We start from the raw sequence: 19,656 nt of genomic DNA on the forward strand, positions 1-19,656 counted from the left end.
TTTCAGCTTGAGAGAGAGAGAGGAGGAAAAAAAAGAAAGAAAGAAGGCTTAGCGTGAAAAAAAGCTGCTTAGCTCCGCGTGAGGAAGGCTACGAGGGAAGGGTTGGCACACTTTGCTACAGATGGCTCGCTTTCTCCCCAGCGTAACTTGAGGAGGACTATAGGAAAACTGTCCATAACCTACGTTATTTTCATATCTACCAAATGTGTGATCTCAGAATGTATATCTTATGCTAGGGTGGGATCCTAACTAATTTACAGTACACAACATAAAGATATAACAAGTAAATTATACAGAATCGCAGCGTTATACTATAATATTTTAAGTTGCCCTGTGAGATTTAGTATTATTATTATTATTATTATTATTATTATTGTTATTATTATTATTATCAAAATTGTCATTATTATTATTATTATTATTATTATTATTATTATTATTATTATTATCAAAATTGTTATTATTATTATTATTATTATTATTATTATTATTATTATTATTATTATCAAAATTGTTATTATTATTATTATTATTATTATTATTATTATTATTATTATTATTATTATTATTATTATTATCAAAATTGTTATTATTATTATTATTATTATTATTATTATTATTATTATTTGTTGTCATAAAGGTCTGTTAGACGCAAGAGCATCATGTTGAGTGTATGACCAAACTCCAAATCTCAGAAACTGGATGAATAGACAACATGTTTCTGAGACTTTTTGATCATATCGGTATGAAAAGCATATGTAGTGCAGCCGGGGCTCACAACCAGAGCCACGATATTTTTCCCTATTCAAGCTAAACTTCTCCCTAGTGGAGGGGGAATTTCAATCATCAAGAAATATATTCCCGTAACTTTAGGAGCCTCAGACTTTACAAAAGGGGGAGGGGTTGGGGGGGAAGAGAAATAAGGGTGAAAGTTTTTATTTATGGCAAAGTTTTTCTCTCTCTTTTTTTTTATCCCCCTCCCTCCGGAGATATTAAAAGTTAATAGCCCGAATTGTGTAACTTTGGAGAAATATTTGATGGTGGACACCTTGGTTTATGTCAGCAGTGGGGTTGTGGTGGGTGGGAGTTGAGATGTAGTTGAACTTACTGGATTGGGTTGGGGGGTTCATGTTTGCTCTGGGCTGTTGAGGAACATACTGGAAAATACGCGGGCTTGTCATAGAACTGTACTGGAAAGACTTATGCTGGTCATGGAACTGTACTGGAAAGACTTATGCTGGTCATGGAACTGTACTGGAAAGACGTGTGCTGGTCATGGAACTGTACTGGAAAGACGTGTGCTGGTCATGGAACTGTACTGGAAAGACGTGTGCTGGTCATGGAACTGTACTGGAAAGACGTGTGCTAGTCATGGAACTGTACTGGAAAGACGTGTGCTGGTCATAGAACTGTACTGGAAAGACTTATGCTGGTCATAGAACTGTACTGGAAAGACGTGTGCTGGTCATGGAACTGTACTGGAAAGACGTGTGCTGGTCATGGAACTGTACTGGAAAGACGTGTGCTGGTCATGGAACTGTACTGGAAAGACGTGTGCTGGTCATGGAACTGTACTGGAAAGACGTGTGCTGGTCATAGAACTGTACTGGAAAGACGTGTGCTGGTCATGGAACTGTACTGGAAAGACGTGTGCTGGTCATAGAACTGTACTGGAAAGACGTGTGCTGGTCATGGAACTGTACTGGAAAGACGTGTGCTGGTCATAGAACTGTACTGGAAAGACATATGGCTGTCACAGAACTTACTGGAAAGCCTTGGGCTTATGCCTGGCGTGGGCTGGGTTGATGTCGTTGCCCAGGTGGAGACAATGGTGGTCGCCGTAGTTCACGTTGACCAGGAAGGGCGGAGGGGCGTCCAGGAGTTGTGGCACGACCCCGTCGCCTCTCCACTCGTTCTCCAGGTACTCCTGCCACTCCTCGTCGCTCAGCTCCACCGCCTCCACCTGCCAGGGAGTGGCAGACGAGAGAGTTGGTGGAAGATGACGAGTGGAAAAGGTAGGAGAAAGTGCCGTATGGAAAGGGATGCTGGAACGTTGAAAGGGGTAAAAAGGAAAAAAAAAAAAAGACGGGGGCAGTTTGGGGAGGAGAACGTGCTGGAAGCGAGGAAGTGGGAGTGGAGCAAGAGTGAGCGAAGAAGTGAGAGAGGGAGTGGAGTGGAGGGAGAGTGAGCTGGCCGGGAGAGGAGGGAATCACATGTGCATATGTCAGGAGGGCGAAGACCAGATTACAGTACGTTCATTGACGGTATGACACCATCAGTTTGCTACTTCGTTGTATAATGCCCTTTCTTCTTTTTTTCTACCGATCATTTTCATTTTCCAGGCAACGGATGCTGGAGGGGGAATGAAAAAAGAGGCATGGAACGAGAGAGAGAGAGAGAGAGAGAGAGAGAGAGAGAGAGAGAGAGAGAGAGAGAGAGAGAGAGAGAGAGAGAGATAGATTCATACATATATATATATATTTGAACGTAACAGAATTTCATCATCGTTGAAAGCTCAGAGTACAGCACATGCAACCCTCAGTTATAAACTACTCAACCGGGGGTGGTTTTTTGTTGTTTTTTTCTCAAATACACGACGCAATAACCTTTATGACATTTAAAGCTTATAACTCTGATCTGCCTACACTGAGGCGCGTTGTGCTTGGAAGGTGAAGAAGAACAGTGTATGTTCTTTGTGCCGTATGGAACACTTCAATCCTTAATTCTTTCAATCTCATTCCTAACAGTTGGTTCTGGAAACATGAAAAAAAGAGATGTCTGAAAAGACCATTTTACCATTCGCTCTGCGATTGGCTATGGCTCACCTGAATCGTTGGTTCGAAGAAGGAATGCCTGGAGACCGAACCTGGGGCCGCCTGGAGGGCTTCTGCCAAGGCGGGGAACTCGTTCAAGCGTTTGGTTAAGTCGACTGGCAAGTGATTGGGCACTTCAGGAACTCGCGGGGCGTCGGGATTTCTCGGGGTCTCCGGATGCCGTGGAATACGCGAACTTGACTGGGTCTCGGGAACTCCTGGAAGAATCCCGGACGCTCTCAATCTGTTAGGCGGTTTGGTGGACCTGGAGTTCACTAGAGTTTTAAGTGCCCCTGGAGCCTTTGGGCTATTTGATACAAACGGAAACTCGGGAGGCCTTGGGGCTTCAAGGGCTCTTGGGTTGTCTGGAACTCGTATGGCCTCTGGAACCCTTGAGGTATTTGAGGCCAACGAAAACTCGGGAGTTCTTGGGGCGTGTGAGGCCAGTGGAAACTCGGGAGTTCTTGGGGTGTGTGAGGCCATTGGAAACTCGGGAGTTCTTGGGGCGTGTGAGGCCAGTGGAAACTCGGGAGTTCTTGGAACTTCAAGGGCTCTCGGGTCTTCTGGAACTCTTGAGGCATCATGAACTCTCAGCCTATCAGAGGAGAGTCTTGGGAGTTCGTCGACGTCTGGCTGAGCCTCTGGTCTCCATGGCTTGTCACTGGGCGTGAAGTTGTGCACTGGTCTTGGAGGGTGCGAACGAACTCCAGGACGTTCCTCCACTTGAGTTGCACCAGGTCCTTGAGTGTGTGGGTACCTGTTGGTTAGGTCTGGACGCTGAGGCGCTCCCCCTTGCGGGTGCCGACTGCCCTGTGGAAGCCGATGACCTTCGTGGTTGTTCAGAACCTGTCGGAATCTCTGCACACCCCCGAGGACCCTTGTGGTGTGGATGCGGTGGCCTGGCACCGACCCGGGTGCCACAGACCGCTGGCACTGCCCTTGTAGCGTCATCAGGAGTGCCAGGAGAAGAGTTGAAGTACTGTAGAGGCTGGGTGGCAGCGCCATCTGAAGACAAAGGTGTGTTGTTGACACGTTGGAAGTCAGATCTTAGGTATGGGTTAAATATAACCCCCTTCCGTCTCTCGCTCTGTGTTACCTTGCCATCAACGGCATTCGGTAATGTCGGGTCGAGACGGGTCACCAGTCTCTGAATATTGCAGCGGAAGCCGAGGCCCTGGTTGGCCCAAGAGGTCAGAGGTGACTCAGGTGAACAATGTAATTACGACAGCGTGCTGAAGGTCGCGACCCGGCCAGGCCAAGCCAGACCAGGCCAGCCACCGCCTGACACAACACGACACCTCCCAAGACGTCACAGCGAGCCGCCCTCTGACGTCACTGGGCCTGAAAAACATAATTGTAATTAGTTTGACCTGTAAACTGAGGCAGCGTTGAGGTGGTGTTGCCTCTTGGCCTTAACCGACCCCCTGAATAGAGGTTTATTTTCCTGATTTTCATATACACGGAGGAGGGGATCCCGAAGAGCATGATGCATGTTTACGTGAGCGGAGGGAAGGTTGACACATAGTGCATTTGTTTGTATAACAACACTGGAGGGCCTAGGAGGTGTTTATGGTGTCTTAAGAGAATGGTACAACTGTGCTAGCAAGATCTTGTGTGTGTGTGTGTGTGTGTGTGTGTGTGTGTGTGTGTGTGTGTGTGCTTTTTGGAAAACAAGTAGATATTCCCAGGATGATCCATTGGTGTCACTTGGCCGCTAGAACTTGTAATATCGTAAAAAAGTAAACCACTCCCCCCCATCGTCCGAGCCCAGTGGTCAGGATGGGGGTCACACGAGGTCAAGATGGGGAAACGTAAGGTTGAGATGGGGTCACACATAGGGTCAAGATGGGGAAACGTAAGGTTGAGATGGAGGTCACACAGGGTCAAGATGGGGAAACGTAAGGTTGAGATGGAGGTCACACAGGGTCAAGATGGGGAAACGTAAGGTTGAGATGGGGTCACACATAGGGTCAAGATGGGGAAACGTAAGGTTGAGATGGAGGTCACACAGGGTCAAGATGGGGAAACGTAAGGTCGAGATGGGGGTCACACATAGGGTCAAGATGGGGAAACGTAAGGTTGAGATGGAGGTCACACAGGGTCAAGATGGGGAAACGTAAGGTTGAGATGGGGGTCACACATAGGGTCAAGATGGGGAAACGTAAGGTTGAGATGGAGGTCACACAGGGGTCAAGATGGGGAAACGTAAGGTCGAGATGGGGGTCACACAGGGTCGAGATGGGGAAACATTAAGGTCGAGATGGGGGTCACACATAGGGTCAAGATGGGGAAACGTAAGGTTGAGATGGGGGTCACACAGGGTCAAGATGGGGAAACATTAAGGTCGAGATGGGGGTCAGCCAACGTCAAGACTGGGAAACACAGAGTGAGGATTGGGTCACACATGGTCAAGATGGAGCAGCATTTGTCAAGATAGGGTCACTCAAGTCCAGGATGGGGAAACATGAGGTCAAGAAATCGTCTGAGGTCCACAGCAAAGGGAAGTACCGAGATCTCAGGGCAAAGAGACTGCCAGAAGCCCGCCCACAGCCACAGCAGGGGCGTCTGAAACTACGAGGTCCACATCGGGTCGCTGGGACCGTGTGGAAACACTCGGTCGGATCTCCCGCGCTCTGCACAGATTGTTTTCCAGCGAAGAGAGCCTCCCGTGGTAATTCCAACGACGTGTGCCGCGTCAGGAGTTTGATGGGGTGGGTTGGGGAGAGGGGAGGAGGAGGAGGAGGTGTGTGGTGTGGTGTGGTGTGGTGAGGTGAGGTATCACACTGTCTACACTCGAGGGAGGGAGGGAGGTGGGTGTCCGGTGTGAAATATGGATTGGTGGGAGCCGAGGCGACAGACAGACAAATGGATTCTTGCGCCAGTTTCATCTGGACGTGTGTGGGTCGTGTTGCAGGCTGGCCTGGCCGAGACGCAGGCACGGTGGGTTGAGGCGCGCGCCTCCTCCGGGAGGGAGAGAGACGAGATTTACTGCAGCTGGTAGTCAGGGACTGAGGCAGTCTGTCCTGATGACGAACGCCAACTTAAATTGTGAACTGCAAATGGACAATTTTTTCTCTCCTGAAATAACAAGCTCTCTCTCTCTCTCTCTCTCTCTCTCTCTCTCTCTATATATATATATATATATATATATATATATATATATATATATATATATATATATATATATATATGTATGTATGTATATTCGTAATCTTCTCTTTAGGTACGTGATCAAATTAGGCCGGATCTGATCTTGACCCACGTTCGTATGGAGAATAATGGACTTCAAACACGAGACACTCGGAGATGAATGAAGTCTTGGCACGTAATTACGAGACAAAGGAAACTGAAATTCCCGAAGCGAGATGACAAAGGATTGTTTTGTGTGTATTGTACCGCCCACTCGACCCCGCTCTCCCCCTTTGGGATAAAGGTCTTGACTTGTAAAATGTTCCTGAACTTTGCTCATGAGTGCTGACCACTCGACCAAGAGGGAGAGGAGAGAGAGAGAGAGAGAGAGAGAGAGAGAGAGAGAGAGAGAGAGAGAGAGAGAGAGAGAGGTTAAAGGAGAGGGCATGGAGGGAAAGGTTGGAGGAGTCCTGTTTGGAGGCGGAGGGGAACGTTCCCGAAGAGAGAGGGGTTAGGTTGGAGGAGTCCTGTTTGGAGGCGGAGGGGGACGTACCCGAAGAGAGAGGTTGGTTGGTCTTAGGGTGAAAAGAGTCATATTTGGAGACCATGGCAACGTGAGGGAAGAAGGAGGGTAATGGGTGAAGGAAAGGATGAACCACCTTTCACATGCGTGCGTTGCCGCGTCCGAGGCACAGGAATCCGAGAAGGAGGGGTCGTGATGGGTCACGGTGGACAAGCCAGAACCGTAATGGTCGACGACCAGATGACCCTTGACGACGACGCCCCCAGCCCCCGTCCTCCTCCTCCTCCTCCTCCCCCGCCAAAGCTTTTGACCTAGCCCTTCCTCGGGGTCAGGTCAGAAGGCCAGACTGGCGAACCCAGGGGGTCGTACCACCGTCATCGTCGTGCTCGAGGGATTGGAGGAAGACCCGTGTGGCCTGGGGTCGTCCGTGTGGGGAAGACCATAGACCATCTGATGGGGACAGAAGACCTTCCCCCGAGCGCCTGACACATGATGTTGCCCGGCCGCCATTAGCCAGAGTTTCTTGCTCGGGATTAAACGAGTCGCTTCATTAGAAATGAAGCGAGTGGATTAATTAACGAGGAAAAAAAAAAGAGAAAAAAGAGGAAGAGCGAGAGAGTGGAAACGTCGGAGGGAAGGTGGACGCATCTCGTCTTTCACTTCTTAATGATGAATGTTGGATCAGCGTTGTAGTGTAAGCCCTTCTTCGTTCACCTCTCACTTAAACGCTCAAGTCTCACTTAAACGCTCTCCTCTCAATTAAACGCTCACCTCTCACTTAAACGCTCACCTCTTAATTAAACGCTCACCTCTCACTTAAACGCTCACCTCTCACTTAAACGCTCACCTCTCACTTAAACGCTCACCTCTCACTTAAACGCTCACATTATGACTATTTTTTTTTCTAACATTCTTTTTAACCTAAGTCTGAATTATGCTCAGGTTATCGCCCAGCTAACGCTAGTGTGCCCATGTAGGGTCAGGGCATCTCTGTGTGTTTGGAGAGGTAGAAAGGCATTTTAGGGAGGTTTCCGATCACACAGTCGCCTCTTGTACCCTGACATCGGTCGGATACCGCGTGACGTGTCACGCCTCTAGACGGGCGCGTCAACACGGCGGAGTGCATGGCTGTGTGACACCAAGAAGGCTGCTGCTGGTGCCACTTGACACAATGGTTGGGAAATGACACAGCGGGCGGGCTGCCCTCCTCCCTCCCACCCAGTGCCCACCTCTTAAGACTCGTCGGGAGAACCGAAAACTTTCCTCCCGGACAAGTTTCCTAAAAGGAAATTAGATGTTGGGGGGAGTTTTAGGCCAGGGAGCGCACTGCTGGCCTCCCGGTACTGCGCAGGGGGGAGCACTGCTGGCCTCCCGGTACTGCGCAAGAGGGAGCACTGCTGGCCTCCCGGTACTGCGCAAGAGGGAGCACTGCTGGCCTTCCGGTACTGCGCAAGGGGGGAGCACTGCTGGCCTCCCGGTACTGCGCAGGGGGGAGCACTGCTGGCCTCCCGGTACTGCGCAGGGGGGAGCACTGTTGTCCTTCCGGCACTGCGGAAAGGGCGCACGACTGCTCCACCAGGAACTGAGCGCGAGACACATCGGTGGCCTCCCAGTACGACCAGTACTGCGCAAGGGGACACACCCCTCGCTAACCGGTACGACTGGTTTCTGCGCAGGGGCACTGTCTACGTACCCCTGGCCTCCTCCCGGTACTACTGGTGCCACACAGGTGACGCACCGGGTGCCAACCAGTACTTACCTGGTACTGACGCTACTGATGGTACGTGCACAGCGCACTGTGGGCGGGGGAAACCGTCTCACCTAACTGGTGTGGTGGTTCGTGAGACGCAGGAGAAGATAATCAGGAAGTAAATGAGTGGTTGCTTGCCTAGGAGAACCTTCCTAGGCAGGAGGCAGCCACGGGGGGGGGGGGGGGGGGGGGGGGGGGTTGAGGGAGTTGAAGAAGTCGGTCATGCATAAGCAATCTTGTAGACTTCTTTGACGGGGGTTTGAGCTGCGTCTTAGATCAAAGAGAGGAGAGGCCGGACAGACTGTGTGCTCTTGGACTGCCAGAGAGCCTTTTGACACGGCTCCTCGTTAAAGGCTGTTAAAACAGTAGTTAGATCTACAGACAGGGGTGGGGGGGTGGGCTCCCTCGCTGGGTTGGAGACTCCCTCATTAGAAGGGAACAAAGGACGCGGGAGAGAGGTGCCATCCTGGGAGTCTCATTGGGGATCACGGGGTTAACGAAGGTTAACGATGGGTTACGGGGTTAGCGATGGGTTATGGAGTTAACGATGGGTTATGGGGTTAATTATGGGTTATGGGGTTAACGATGGGTGACGGGGTTCACGATGGGTTATGGGGTTAATTATGGGTTATGGGGTTAACGATGGGTTACGGAATTAACGATGTGTTACGGGGTTAACGATGGGTTACGGGGTTAACGATGGGTTATGGGGTTAACGAGTGGGTTACGGGGTTAACGAGTGGGGTGCCTCACTGTTAGGTGAATAACAGTCTTCAGGAGGCGCAGAACCAGACTCACCTGAGGGCGCTATAAGAAGCTGGGCGACGAGCCAGTTAGAATGGATGTTGGGAGGTGCTGGTGTGGTCGTGTCTCTGGATGGTTGGCATAAAGTGGCCAGCGTCGCAGACAGTGAAGTTTAGCAGTTTATATAAAGGTTAGAAACAAACAGTTACTTCATGGTAGAGGAAGTTCAGGAGATGTGGCCCCCACCGAGTGTAGGACTCCCTCCCCGTGCTGGACTAATGGGTAACTCCACACACACACCGTCGAATGCGCCAGTGAATTAAATTTGAGAATTTTTCGGACACTGTGATAAGAAGAAAGAAAAAAAAAAAGTCCTTCTTGCGTGAGACTTATAAATACATAAAGCAAGAATTTTGAGGTTTTCTTCTAGTGTTTCAGCCTTGGAGAGAAGTGGAGGGAGGGAGTTAACCGGAGAAGTATAAAGTTTTGTTGAGAGGGAAGGAGGGTCAGTTTGTAGGAGGGAGGCACCACGAGACTGGCTGGTAACCCAGGGTTAGTGGAGGGGAAGCAGGCACTAAGCCAACCTCTGCCGTGGGCAGCCAAGGTGGAAGTTAGGCCCTCAGCCGATGGTGTACAGGGTGAGGGAGGGAGAGGGTAAGGTATCATCAGTGAGAAGGACTTGAGATAAGTACGCGTCACTTTTTAAGATAAAGAGTGAGGAACATTTGGAGCCATGGTGATGATGGTATGAGGAATATTTCGAGAGGTTCTCATGATGGTATCATAAGAGTGAGGAATATTTTGACTGGTGTGTGCATGACGGTGAGATACCGATGACTGTGCGGTATGAATGATAGATATTTGGAGAAGTATGCTTCATGGTGAGGTAAATGTGAGGAATTTGTGGAGGAATATGGTAGATGTTAGGCAAGAATAAGGCGTAATTGGAGAGGTATCCGCGTTGGTAAGTGAGGAATATTTGTAGAAACGTTTTCTAAGTGAGGAATATTTGTAGAAAACTTTTCTAAGTGAGGAATATTTGTAGAAACGTTTTCTGAGTGAGGAATATTTGTAGAAACGTTTTCTTAGAGAGGAATATTTGTCGAAGCGTTGTCAGATATATAGAGCCGAGTGCAGGAGGAATATTTTGAAAACACGTTACGAGGAATATCCCAAGGTCAGGGAGGGATGTGGGCGGGGTGGATGGTCGTGTCAAGTGGCGCTGGCGACCCAGTTTCAATATCGCGCCCTCCAGTCAGTGCGTTTTTAATTGGATCTCTCCTGATTATGTAGCAAATATTTAACATCAAACGACGAAGGCGGGGAGGGAGGGACTGAGACGTGGCCGGGCGTCAGCTGCCAGAACCAGAGCATCCGTGGTGTGGTGGTTAGCATTTCCGACCTTGAGTCAGCTTCCGACCCGCTTGGGTTCGAATGCTTAGCGCTTCAGTCGGCCCACACCCAACCCAAGTGTTCATCCTCCCCACGGAGCTGGTTCGATAAATAGGTCCCTGGCTTAGGGTCGTGTGTGTGTGTGTGTGTGTGTGTGTGTCTACATACACAGGAGTAAAGGCATTGGTAATTATATACAAAGTGAAGAGACGGGGTTAACACGAGTGTAGAACTCTGTCCCCGTAACACACAAGTGCATTGCAGCCCAGTCATATGCAGAGATACGAAGCTACACCACAAACATACGGTGGAGTAGGTCCTACGGGAGCTTCTTAAGAGAAACCCCTCCTGCCAGAGGGAGGGACTTCGGAGAACGTAGAAAGACCAGGCAACAGGAGACCTTTAGGTCTACCACGAGGTTACCTGGGTGAGGACAGTTAGAGTAACTTACATTCCTGATGTGTCCCGATGGATAGAGGATAGTGAAGCGGGAGGCTCTCCTCCCCCAACCCGTCCACCACTATAGATATACACGGGATAGTACACACACACACACACACACACACACACACACACACAAAAAGGGATAGGCTTGGGATTGGCTGAGTACCTCGTCCGTCAGCAGACCCGCCGCCTCAGAAGGGCGACGAGAGAAGAAGAAGAAGAAGGAAAAACCAAACCGTAATGGTCGGTTAACCTTACCCTCAAGGAAATGGACTCAAGAACCGCTCAGACAGACCCAACGTAGCAAATGGCACACCCCAGTCTGGAATCATCTCTTTAAAAGAGAGAGAGAGAGAGAGAGAGAGAGAGAGAGAGAGAGAGAGAGAGGCGCAGAATTGCTGGAGTGTTCGGAGATGGGAGGTGAAGATTGCAGCGACAGAGAGAGAGAGGAGGAGGAGGGAAGATATCGTGAGTGTATTAGGTAAAGCCACAGACCAACCCACATCAGAACACAGGAAGACGAAGAGGAACACGATTATATAACTTTCCAATTGTTCCTCCGACCTGACGGTTGGGATGGCGAGCGAGCGGTTCCAGGAAGCGTTTGAGAAGCCATCCAGCGACGGGAGAAGACAAGAATGTCCGCAAGAGTTAGGGAGAAGACGAGGAGGAGGGGAGGAAGAGGAGGGGAATGCGTATGCATCAGCAGAGAGGGAGAAGAGAGTAACAAGACGAGGATAAGAGAGGTTGATGTTTCTTTTGTTTCAAGTGCACGTAAGGGCTTAGGACAGGCTGGTACATGGGGCCCCCCATGAACTGGAAACTCCCACCCCATTAGCAGAAACAGGTGATCACACACACACACACACGCACACACACACACACACACACACACACACACACACACACACACACGGGCCTCCGGGGTGTGTTAGTGGTTAACTTTACTGACCGTGGGTCACCATGGACCCCCGTGGGTTCGAATCTTGGGCTAGTCAGTCGGCCCACACCCAACCCAGGTGACCATCCTCCACACGGAGGATGCCCGGTCAATGGACGGATACATGACCTCGGCTGGTGTGTGTTGGTGTATTTTAGCCCATTGATAGGAACCCATTCATCCATTTTCTTCCCCTTCCCCCGTCACCCAATGTTTTTTTTTTTTTTTCGTTTGAAAGCCAGCCTGAGGGATACAAATTGGATCTAACTTTTGTCAAAAGAGCAATTAATGTAGGTTTTAGTGAGAGAGAGAGAGAGAGAGAGAGAGAGAGAGAGAGAGAGAGAGAGAGAGAGAGAGAGAGCTTTATATATGCTGGGTTTAGTTGTGCTTGGTAAGTTTTAGCCCAAAGTATCGAATTTCCATTTGTAAGAGTTAAGTGAATTTGTGTTTATAGAATATCGATTTTCCATACGTAAAAAAAAAAAAAAAAGTGAAATTAATTTGCCTTGATGTCTTGTCTTGCCAGTCCGTTTGTTTTCTTGTTTTTGTTTGTTTGTTTGTTTTCCTTGCATCCTTCGTTATATTCGGGAGATTCAAGTCACGAGAGTGACGACCGTGACCTTTGACCCTGCCAGTCCTACGTAGGGTCAAGTCGGGAGGTCACCATAGGTCATACCATCGCGTTGTGAGCGAGAGGGGTCAAAACCTTATATCCCAGGAGGTCGTACCGTCTTTCTTAACGAGGTCATACCGCCGTGCTCAACGAGGTCGTAACCGTCGTGCTTAACGAGGTCGTGTCGTCGTGCTCGAGGACAGGGCGCTCAGTCGTTTATGCGTCATTAGCGTTTCCAAGGAGGGCTCCCGGCCTCCGTAATTTTCGTAAGTAGCTGGAATATTATTTTCTACATATATAAGTTCTCGTTAAAAGGAATTGAGAACTATATATATATATATATATATATATATATATATATATATATATATATATATATATATATATATATATATATATATAACATAGTTAACCATTCATTGGGTTTATCCATTCTCTCTGGCGACAATTGTGGAAGAAAACGGAGAACCAGCCATACTCTTATAGATTGAACAGATTAAGGGAAACTTTTAATTGGGAATTAACTCAAACGTATTCTGAGGAATAATTGCATAAAATCAGTCAATCTCTTGATTAGGGGAATTAGCATTCATTAGAGGACGAAAGCACCTGTGTTATATAAAAAAAAATAATATATATATATATATATATATATATATATATATATATATATATATATATATATATATATATATATATATATATTTTTGCTTTGTCGCTGTCTCCCGCGTTTGCGAAGTAGCGCAAGGAAACAGACGAAAGAAATGGCCCAACCCACCCCCATACACAATGTATACACACACACGTCCACACACGCAAATATACATACCTACACAGCTTTCCATGGTTCACCCCAGACGCTTCACATGCCCTGATTCAATCCACTGACAGCACGTCAACCCCGGTATACCACATCGATCCAATTCACTCTATTCCTTGTCCTCCTTTCACCCTCCTGCATGTTCAGGCCCCGATCACACAAAATCTTTTTCACTCCATCTTTCCACCTCCAATTTGGTCTCCCACTTCTCGTTCCCTCCACCTCCGACACATATATCCTCTTGGTCAATCTTTCCTCACTCATTCTCTCCATGTGCCCAAACCATTTCAAAACACCCTCTTCTGCTCTCTCAACCACGCTCTTTTTATTTCCACACATCTCTCTTACCGTTACGTTACTTACTCGATCAAACCACCTCACACCACACATTGTCCTCAAACATCTCATTTCCAGCACATCCATCCTCCTGCGCACAACTCTATCCATAGCCCACGCCTCGCAACCATACAACATTGTTGGAACCACTATTCCTTCAAACATACCCATTTTTGCTTTCCGAGATAATGTTCTCGACTTCCACACATTCTTCAAGGCTCCCAGGATTATATATATATATATATATATATATATATATATATATATATATATATATATAATGTGTGTGTGTGTGTGTATGTGTTTTAAGATGGCTTAACAGAGAGATAACCGCAACGAAGCGATCCAAATATACATGTGTGAATTTCTTGCAATATACTTTCACTTGCTCATACTTCGCTATATCAGACCACAGACACAGACACGCTCAGGCACGCGGCGAAAGAAGGCCTCGGTATGAATATCGCCCAGCAGGAAATAAGCTGCGTGAGTCTGCGTGGAAGGGACTTGAGGGAGAGGACATTGTCCCTGAACTGACGCCAGAGTCCCAACCCAGGGGAATGGTTGAGGAGACCCACTTGTCTGCTGAAGAGTGTCAGAATATGTTTCTTAAGGTTTGGCGTCCGTGCTTTTGAAGAAGCGCAAAGACCTACTGTTAGATGGTTCAGAGGAGGGCGACACATATGGCAACCAGGTTAAGAGAGTTGAGTGTACAGGGAGAGGTTACAGAGGCTGGAAACTTAACACACCACGGGAAGAGAGAAGAGTTAAATGGTGACTTGATCAAAACCATCAAGTTAGACAGAAGACCCTATTGGCCAGAACATGAAATTAAGCGAGAAACTTGTTAGAAAAGATGTGATGAATTGCTTATGCATTTCAGAGAACAGCGGACGAATATGATAAACTGAATGATAAGATTATTACTGAGTACATCATGTACATAAGTTGTACGATAGAGGAGAGTGTTCAAGAGATGGGTCCCCACGAGTGTACAACTCCTTCCCACGACTATACAGAGGGAAGTGGTCACACACACACACACACACACACACACACACTGTGCAGTTCACACACACACTGTGCAGTTCACACACACACACACTGTGCAGTTCCCTCACCCTCCCGTGTGATCGGCCGGTGAAGCCAGAACATAAAGAGGGAGGTTTGTGTGTGTGTGTGGCTGGTGTGGACGGGTCAGCGGGGGGAAACACCGAGAGAACACTAAGACGTCGGCACAAAGTTTCCAGTCTGGGGGGCAACCCTGGCAGTGCGGGCCCACCCTCCTGCTGTCAATACGACTCCCGCGCGCGATAATTGCCTCGTTTTGCCGGGGAGAAAAATACCTCAATTCCCAAATCTTCCTCTGAAGTTCTGGTGTGTCGGGAGGAGGAAAGTGACAGCTGCTGCTGATGATGATGATGATGTTGTTGTTGTTGTTGTCGTGGTATTTTGTTTATTTTTCTTTTTTTCTTTTTTTTGTCTTATGTCGCTTATTTGTTGACAAGTTAGCCAGGATCGGCTGTGGAAAAATGGCGTGATTTCCAGCGCGGGTTCTTTGGGGGTTTTGTAGTTTGGGTTGGTTGGTGAAGGGAGTCTCGGTTCGTCTTGCTTGTGCGATTGCTTGCCTGGGTCTTCTGTTGGCAGTCACTTTGGCTCTTTACGTTGCTTGTGTGTGTCTGTGTGTGTCTGTGTGTCTGTGTGTGTGTCTGTGTCTGTGTGTGTCTGTGTGTGTGTGTGTGTGTGTGTGTGTGTGTTTTGATGTTTATCTTGTTATTTATTTGCATGGTACTGGACGTGGCAGACTTCCTGGGCGCTGCAGGAGGCCTCATTAAGATAGAAAAGACAGGATGCGGACTTTCTTCGCTGTTCTTGGCGCTAATGCGCAAAACGGCGAACAGGTAGTAGTAATAATACTAATAATAATGATAATAATAATAATAATAATGATAATAATAATAATAATGATAATGATTATAATAGTTATTTGATAAACGTATTGTTTTTGGACACCGTAACAACAGACTATGATAATAACGGTAATTAAACCTGTAATGACCACGACAGACCACTGGATGATGACTTTCGTAATGATGATTTGAAACCCACATGACCATCTCTTAACCATCACTGTCAGGCAGTGTAGTAGCTACATTCACTGCTGCTCTGATTCAAGACGAGAGGGGAAGGGGGGTAAGTAGTGTTGACCACATGATCATTATTTCCCAGAGCACGACTCGAACGACCCTTTATGGTGGTTGACGGTAACGACCCTTGGGTAGTTCCATGGCCTGGAGTGGCCAGTGTAGTGTCCAAAAGGGTCGAATTGTCGTGTTTGAATGGTCGGAGGGAGACCTTGCGTTACCGTAGTACGGCGTTGTTTGGCGGGGGGTTGTGAGGGAGGGGACCACGTCAAGCGGCCGGGGTTGCTGGTCGAGGTGGCGACGGCGAACGTGGCTGGACAGGTCAACAGCGACACTCGTGGATATTTTATGGCAGTGGCTCTTTCCTCCCCAACCTACCTACCTCCCTCCCTCCCTCGACTCCGGGTATCGATCTGGCAACACTGCGGACTCTCTTCGCTATCCGGACACGCCTTTTATTGACACATAATGACGTCATAATGCAAAAAGATTCGGAGCTAATATTTGTGAGGCGTTACGGTGGCTTGGCTCGACAGCCATGCGCCGGCCGTGGCGCAAGTGGCCCGGGAGAACTCTCGTACGGCAGAGAGAGAAAAAATAACTAAGTTTTTAAATCATTCCAATAGATTTAGCGAAGTCAGTGTTAGTATTATACTCTCCTCATTTCATTCCTCATTTGTCAAGGAATTTAGATACATCGGCTGGTGATGTTTAGGAAGAGGGATGTGATATGTGATGGTTGGGGGAATTTCAGTGTATCGGTGTGCTATTGCCAGACGTAGGAATTGTTTATCTTCAGCGGCCGGGCAGTTAATGGATGTATAGATGAAAGTAAAAGTGTTTTGTTTGTTGTTGGCTGCCCGTCAGCTGGTGGATGATGCCACTCACGGCTCGCACTGGACACGCTACATTGTTTTGGATTGCTTGTTCTGGATCTTAATGGTGATTGTGGCTGGCGGTGTGGTAGTTAAAACCTGACTACGTCGTTGTGTTGAAAGACTCGGGTGATGGGGAACGGTTAGGGATGGGAGCTGAGAAAGGGGGTTGGGTTTCGGTGGGTCTTAATGTTGTTCTCTATCTCTGGCGATGGGCGGCACACACGCAGTGAGAGTCGTAGAATCATTATAATCATCCCTCCCTCACAAACACCTACCACTCTGTATTAGTTCTCATGCAGAACTGGTGGTTGGGACCATCGTGCATGATGCCTTGGCCTTCATCCCACATGCACCGGTGCATGAGGCAGGCACAAGCACTCCCGGCTCACGAGGTACAAGGTCCTTGACTGGTCATTCAAGCAGTTGGCTCGGGATCACCTTGAAAACTGTACCGTTATGGTTAGGTTTCAACACACACACACACACACACACACACACACACAGTGGGCGCTCTGAACCCCACTGCATAAACTAGCGTCCGACGTGCTAACTACACCCACTGACACTGCAGATACCACTTCACCCGCTGGCACGGTGTAGATACCACTGCGTACACTGACAGTTTAGACGCCAGTGCATACACTGATACTGTACATACCACTACACACACTGACACTTTAGATACCACTACACACACCGACACTATAGATACCACTACACACACTGACACTTTAGATACCACTACACACACCGACACTACAGATAACACTACACACACTGACACTGTAGATACCATACACACTGACACTGTAGATACCACTACACACACCGACACTACAGATACCACTACACACACTCTGACACTGTATATACCACTATACACACTGACACTGTAGATACCACTACACACACTGACACTGCAGATACCACTGTACCCACTGACACTGTAGATACTACTGCACCCACTGACACTTTAGATACCACTACACACACACTGACACTGTAGATCCCACTACACACACACTGACACTGTAGATCCCACTACACACACAAAGACACTATAGATACCACGACACACACCGACACGCCATACATTGTCACCTCACCGGCCAAGCTTCACCCTTCGTCACCACTACAGACACTACCACAGTCCCCTCCACCACAGCCTCCCCGACACTATAGATACGGATGGATACCATTACTTCACTCGCCTGGGAAGGAGGCGTCGCAGACGGGCGCTGTGGCTCACTACTTGCTGAGGCGTTCAAAGTCACTGGCGCACCCTCGCTTGGCAGCCGACTGACCAGCAGGCTCGCCCGCCCGCCCGCCCCCGTCGCTGCCGCTACCCCCGCCACCTGGGGAGGGAGGCTGGCGGGGCGTAGGGTCTGCTCCCCTCCCTCCCCAACTGCAGGAGTTGGGGGAATGTTAGATGAGTCCGTTGGAAAGTCCAGGAAGATTGTGTGTTTATATATATATATATATATATATATATATATATATATATATATATATATATATATATATATATATATATGTAGTGTGTGTGTGTGTGTTTTTATGGCTTTGGCCAGCAAAAACACCGCTTCTTCCACGATAAATGCTTCTGTTCTCTACACACCACTATCCTCACATCCACCATCCGCCTCGACCAGTCTCCACGACCTGCCAGGGGCGCCGTGGTGGTACAGGAGGGGATAAGCCTCCCTCCTGCACACATCCACCCCTCCTTACCCTCCTCCCCCCTCTGCCCAAACGAAGACCCTCCCCCCGAGTTCGAACCCCCCTGTCTCTGGTGTGTTCATTTCGCCAGGCGACCGCTACGTTGCCGATGTTTATGTCTTGTTTTAGCTGTTAATAGGACCCCCTCCCGTGTTTGTGTCTGCTTGGGAGGTGTTAGCTTCGAGATGGGTAGTGGTTCGGGTCTGGGATTGGATGAACAAGTGCTGAGGTCCCACGGTGGATTAATATGCAAATGAGGCGGTCGTCCTGTAGGAATTAACAGGGCTTCTCCACTGTGTCAGACCCTGTCTGAAACGGACATCTACGTAACCAGGTCATTAATTGAAATATATATATATATATATATATATATATATATATATATATATATATATATATATATATATATATATATATGTATATATATATACACCATCTACACACATGAAACACTGATATGAGTGAACTCGCTCGAAGGATGAACACAGAAACTCCGAGCTTTCGACTGTATTTCAAGCCATTTTCAAGGATACAGTCATCGTGCACAAGACACTATATAGAGAACCAAGACTTCACCACAGCTGAGGGTACAAGGTACAGTTGATCTGTATCCTTGAAAATGGCTTGAAAATACAGTCGAAAGCTCGGAGTTTCTGTGTTTACTTTTTTCCAGGGAATGTACTCACATGTAGATAGATAGATAGATAGATAGATAGATAGATATAAGACCTCAAAGAGCACCATACGGCAATATTCCCAACACCATGCAAGGCACGTCTCATTAACGATTCCAGGAAGCCTTATCGATTATTAACCTTTGCTGATACTGACTGAAAATTCCCAGTCATAATTACACGGTTTCGAAGCTCATTGCATACTGGGGGAAGGAAATGAAAACGAGCGATGAAGTCTGAAGAAAAAAAAAAAAGAACAAAAAAAAACGATTGGCAGGGGAGGGGTAGATGAAAGGGTGGCCTATTGCTGTGTGTATCTTGTCTATTAAGAAGAGGTTGATAGTGTGTATCATCGGGATCTCCGTCCGTACGAGAGGTTCACTGATGTTGATAAGCCTGTTGTTGACCCCACCCAAACCCCATCTCTCCCCCGGCAGCGTCACTGTTCAACTCCCGGCTTGGGCGCTTGCGTGTCTGTCTAATGTGCAGATTGATCCATCATGTGGAGAGGGGACGAAGATGAGTGAGTGTGAAGCTATCGGTGAGGGAACACTGCTCAACACACCGGGTGTGTAGAAGTAGTAATGATAATTGTATTCATAACAATGTATGACTTTTTCTATTATGAAGAAATGCTTGGCACTTCTGGCTGAGTGTTGTCGTGTCAGGAACAGACGAACAGAGGCCTCATTTTGTACACGTATTCTGTGACTGTTATGTATAATGCAGAGAAGTAT

At 47.9% G+C, this 19,656-nt stretch overlaps 2 protein-coding genes across 31 annotated transcripts in view; one reads left to right on the forward strand and one right to left on the reverse strand.

Moving 5' to 3' along the window:
- Positions 1–19,656, forward strand: part of LOC139755581 (uncharacterized) — an 887,125-nt gene that overhangs the window by 744,557 nt on the left and 122,912 nt on the right. The window lies entirely within an intron of this gene.
- LOC139755290 (uncharacterized) lies at positions 1,650–17,843 on the reverse strand. The gene is made up of 3 exons (XM_071673404.1): positions 17,738–17,843; positions 2,826–4,154; positions 1,650–1,963 (listed from the first exon to the last, which is right to left on the reverse strand). Exons 2-3 carry the CDS (start codon positions 3,816–3,818, stop codon positions 1,763–1,765), a joined length of 1,194 nt encoding a protein of 397 aa, XP_071529505.1. The 5' UTR covers positions 3,819–4,154; positions 17,738–17,843; the 3' UTR covers positions 1,650–1,762.

The sequence above is a fragment of the Panulirus ornatus genome, chromosome 19 (assembly GCF_036320965.1).
Source record: "Panulirus ornatus isolate Po-2019 chromosome 19, ASM3632096v1, whole genome shotgun sequence".
Lineage (NCBI taxonomy): Eukaryota > Metazoa > Arthropoda > Malacostraca > Decapoda > Palinuridae > Panulirus > Panulirus ornatus.

Coding starts and splice junctions, on each gene's coding strand:
- LOC139755290 (XM_071673404.1), bottom strand. CDS start 3,818: ATGGCGCTGCCACCCAGCCTCTACAGTACTTCAACTCTTCTCCTGGCA. Junction 1,964..2,825: donor TCTTCGAACCAACGATTCAG/GTGAGCCATAGC, acceptor ACTCCCTGGCAG/GTGGAGGCGGTGGAGCTGAG.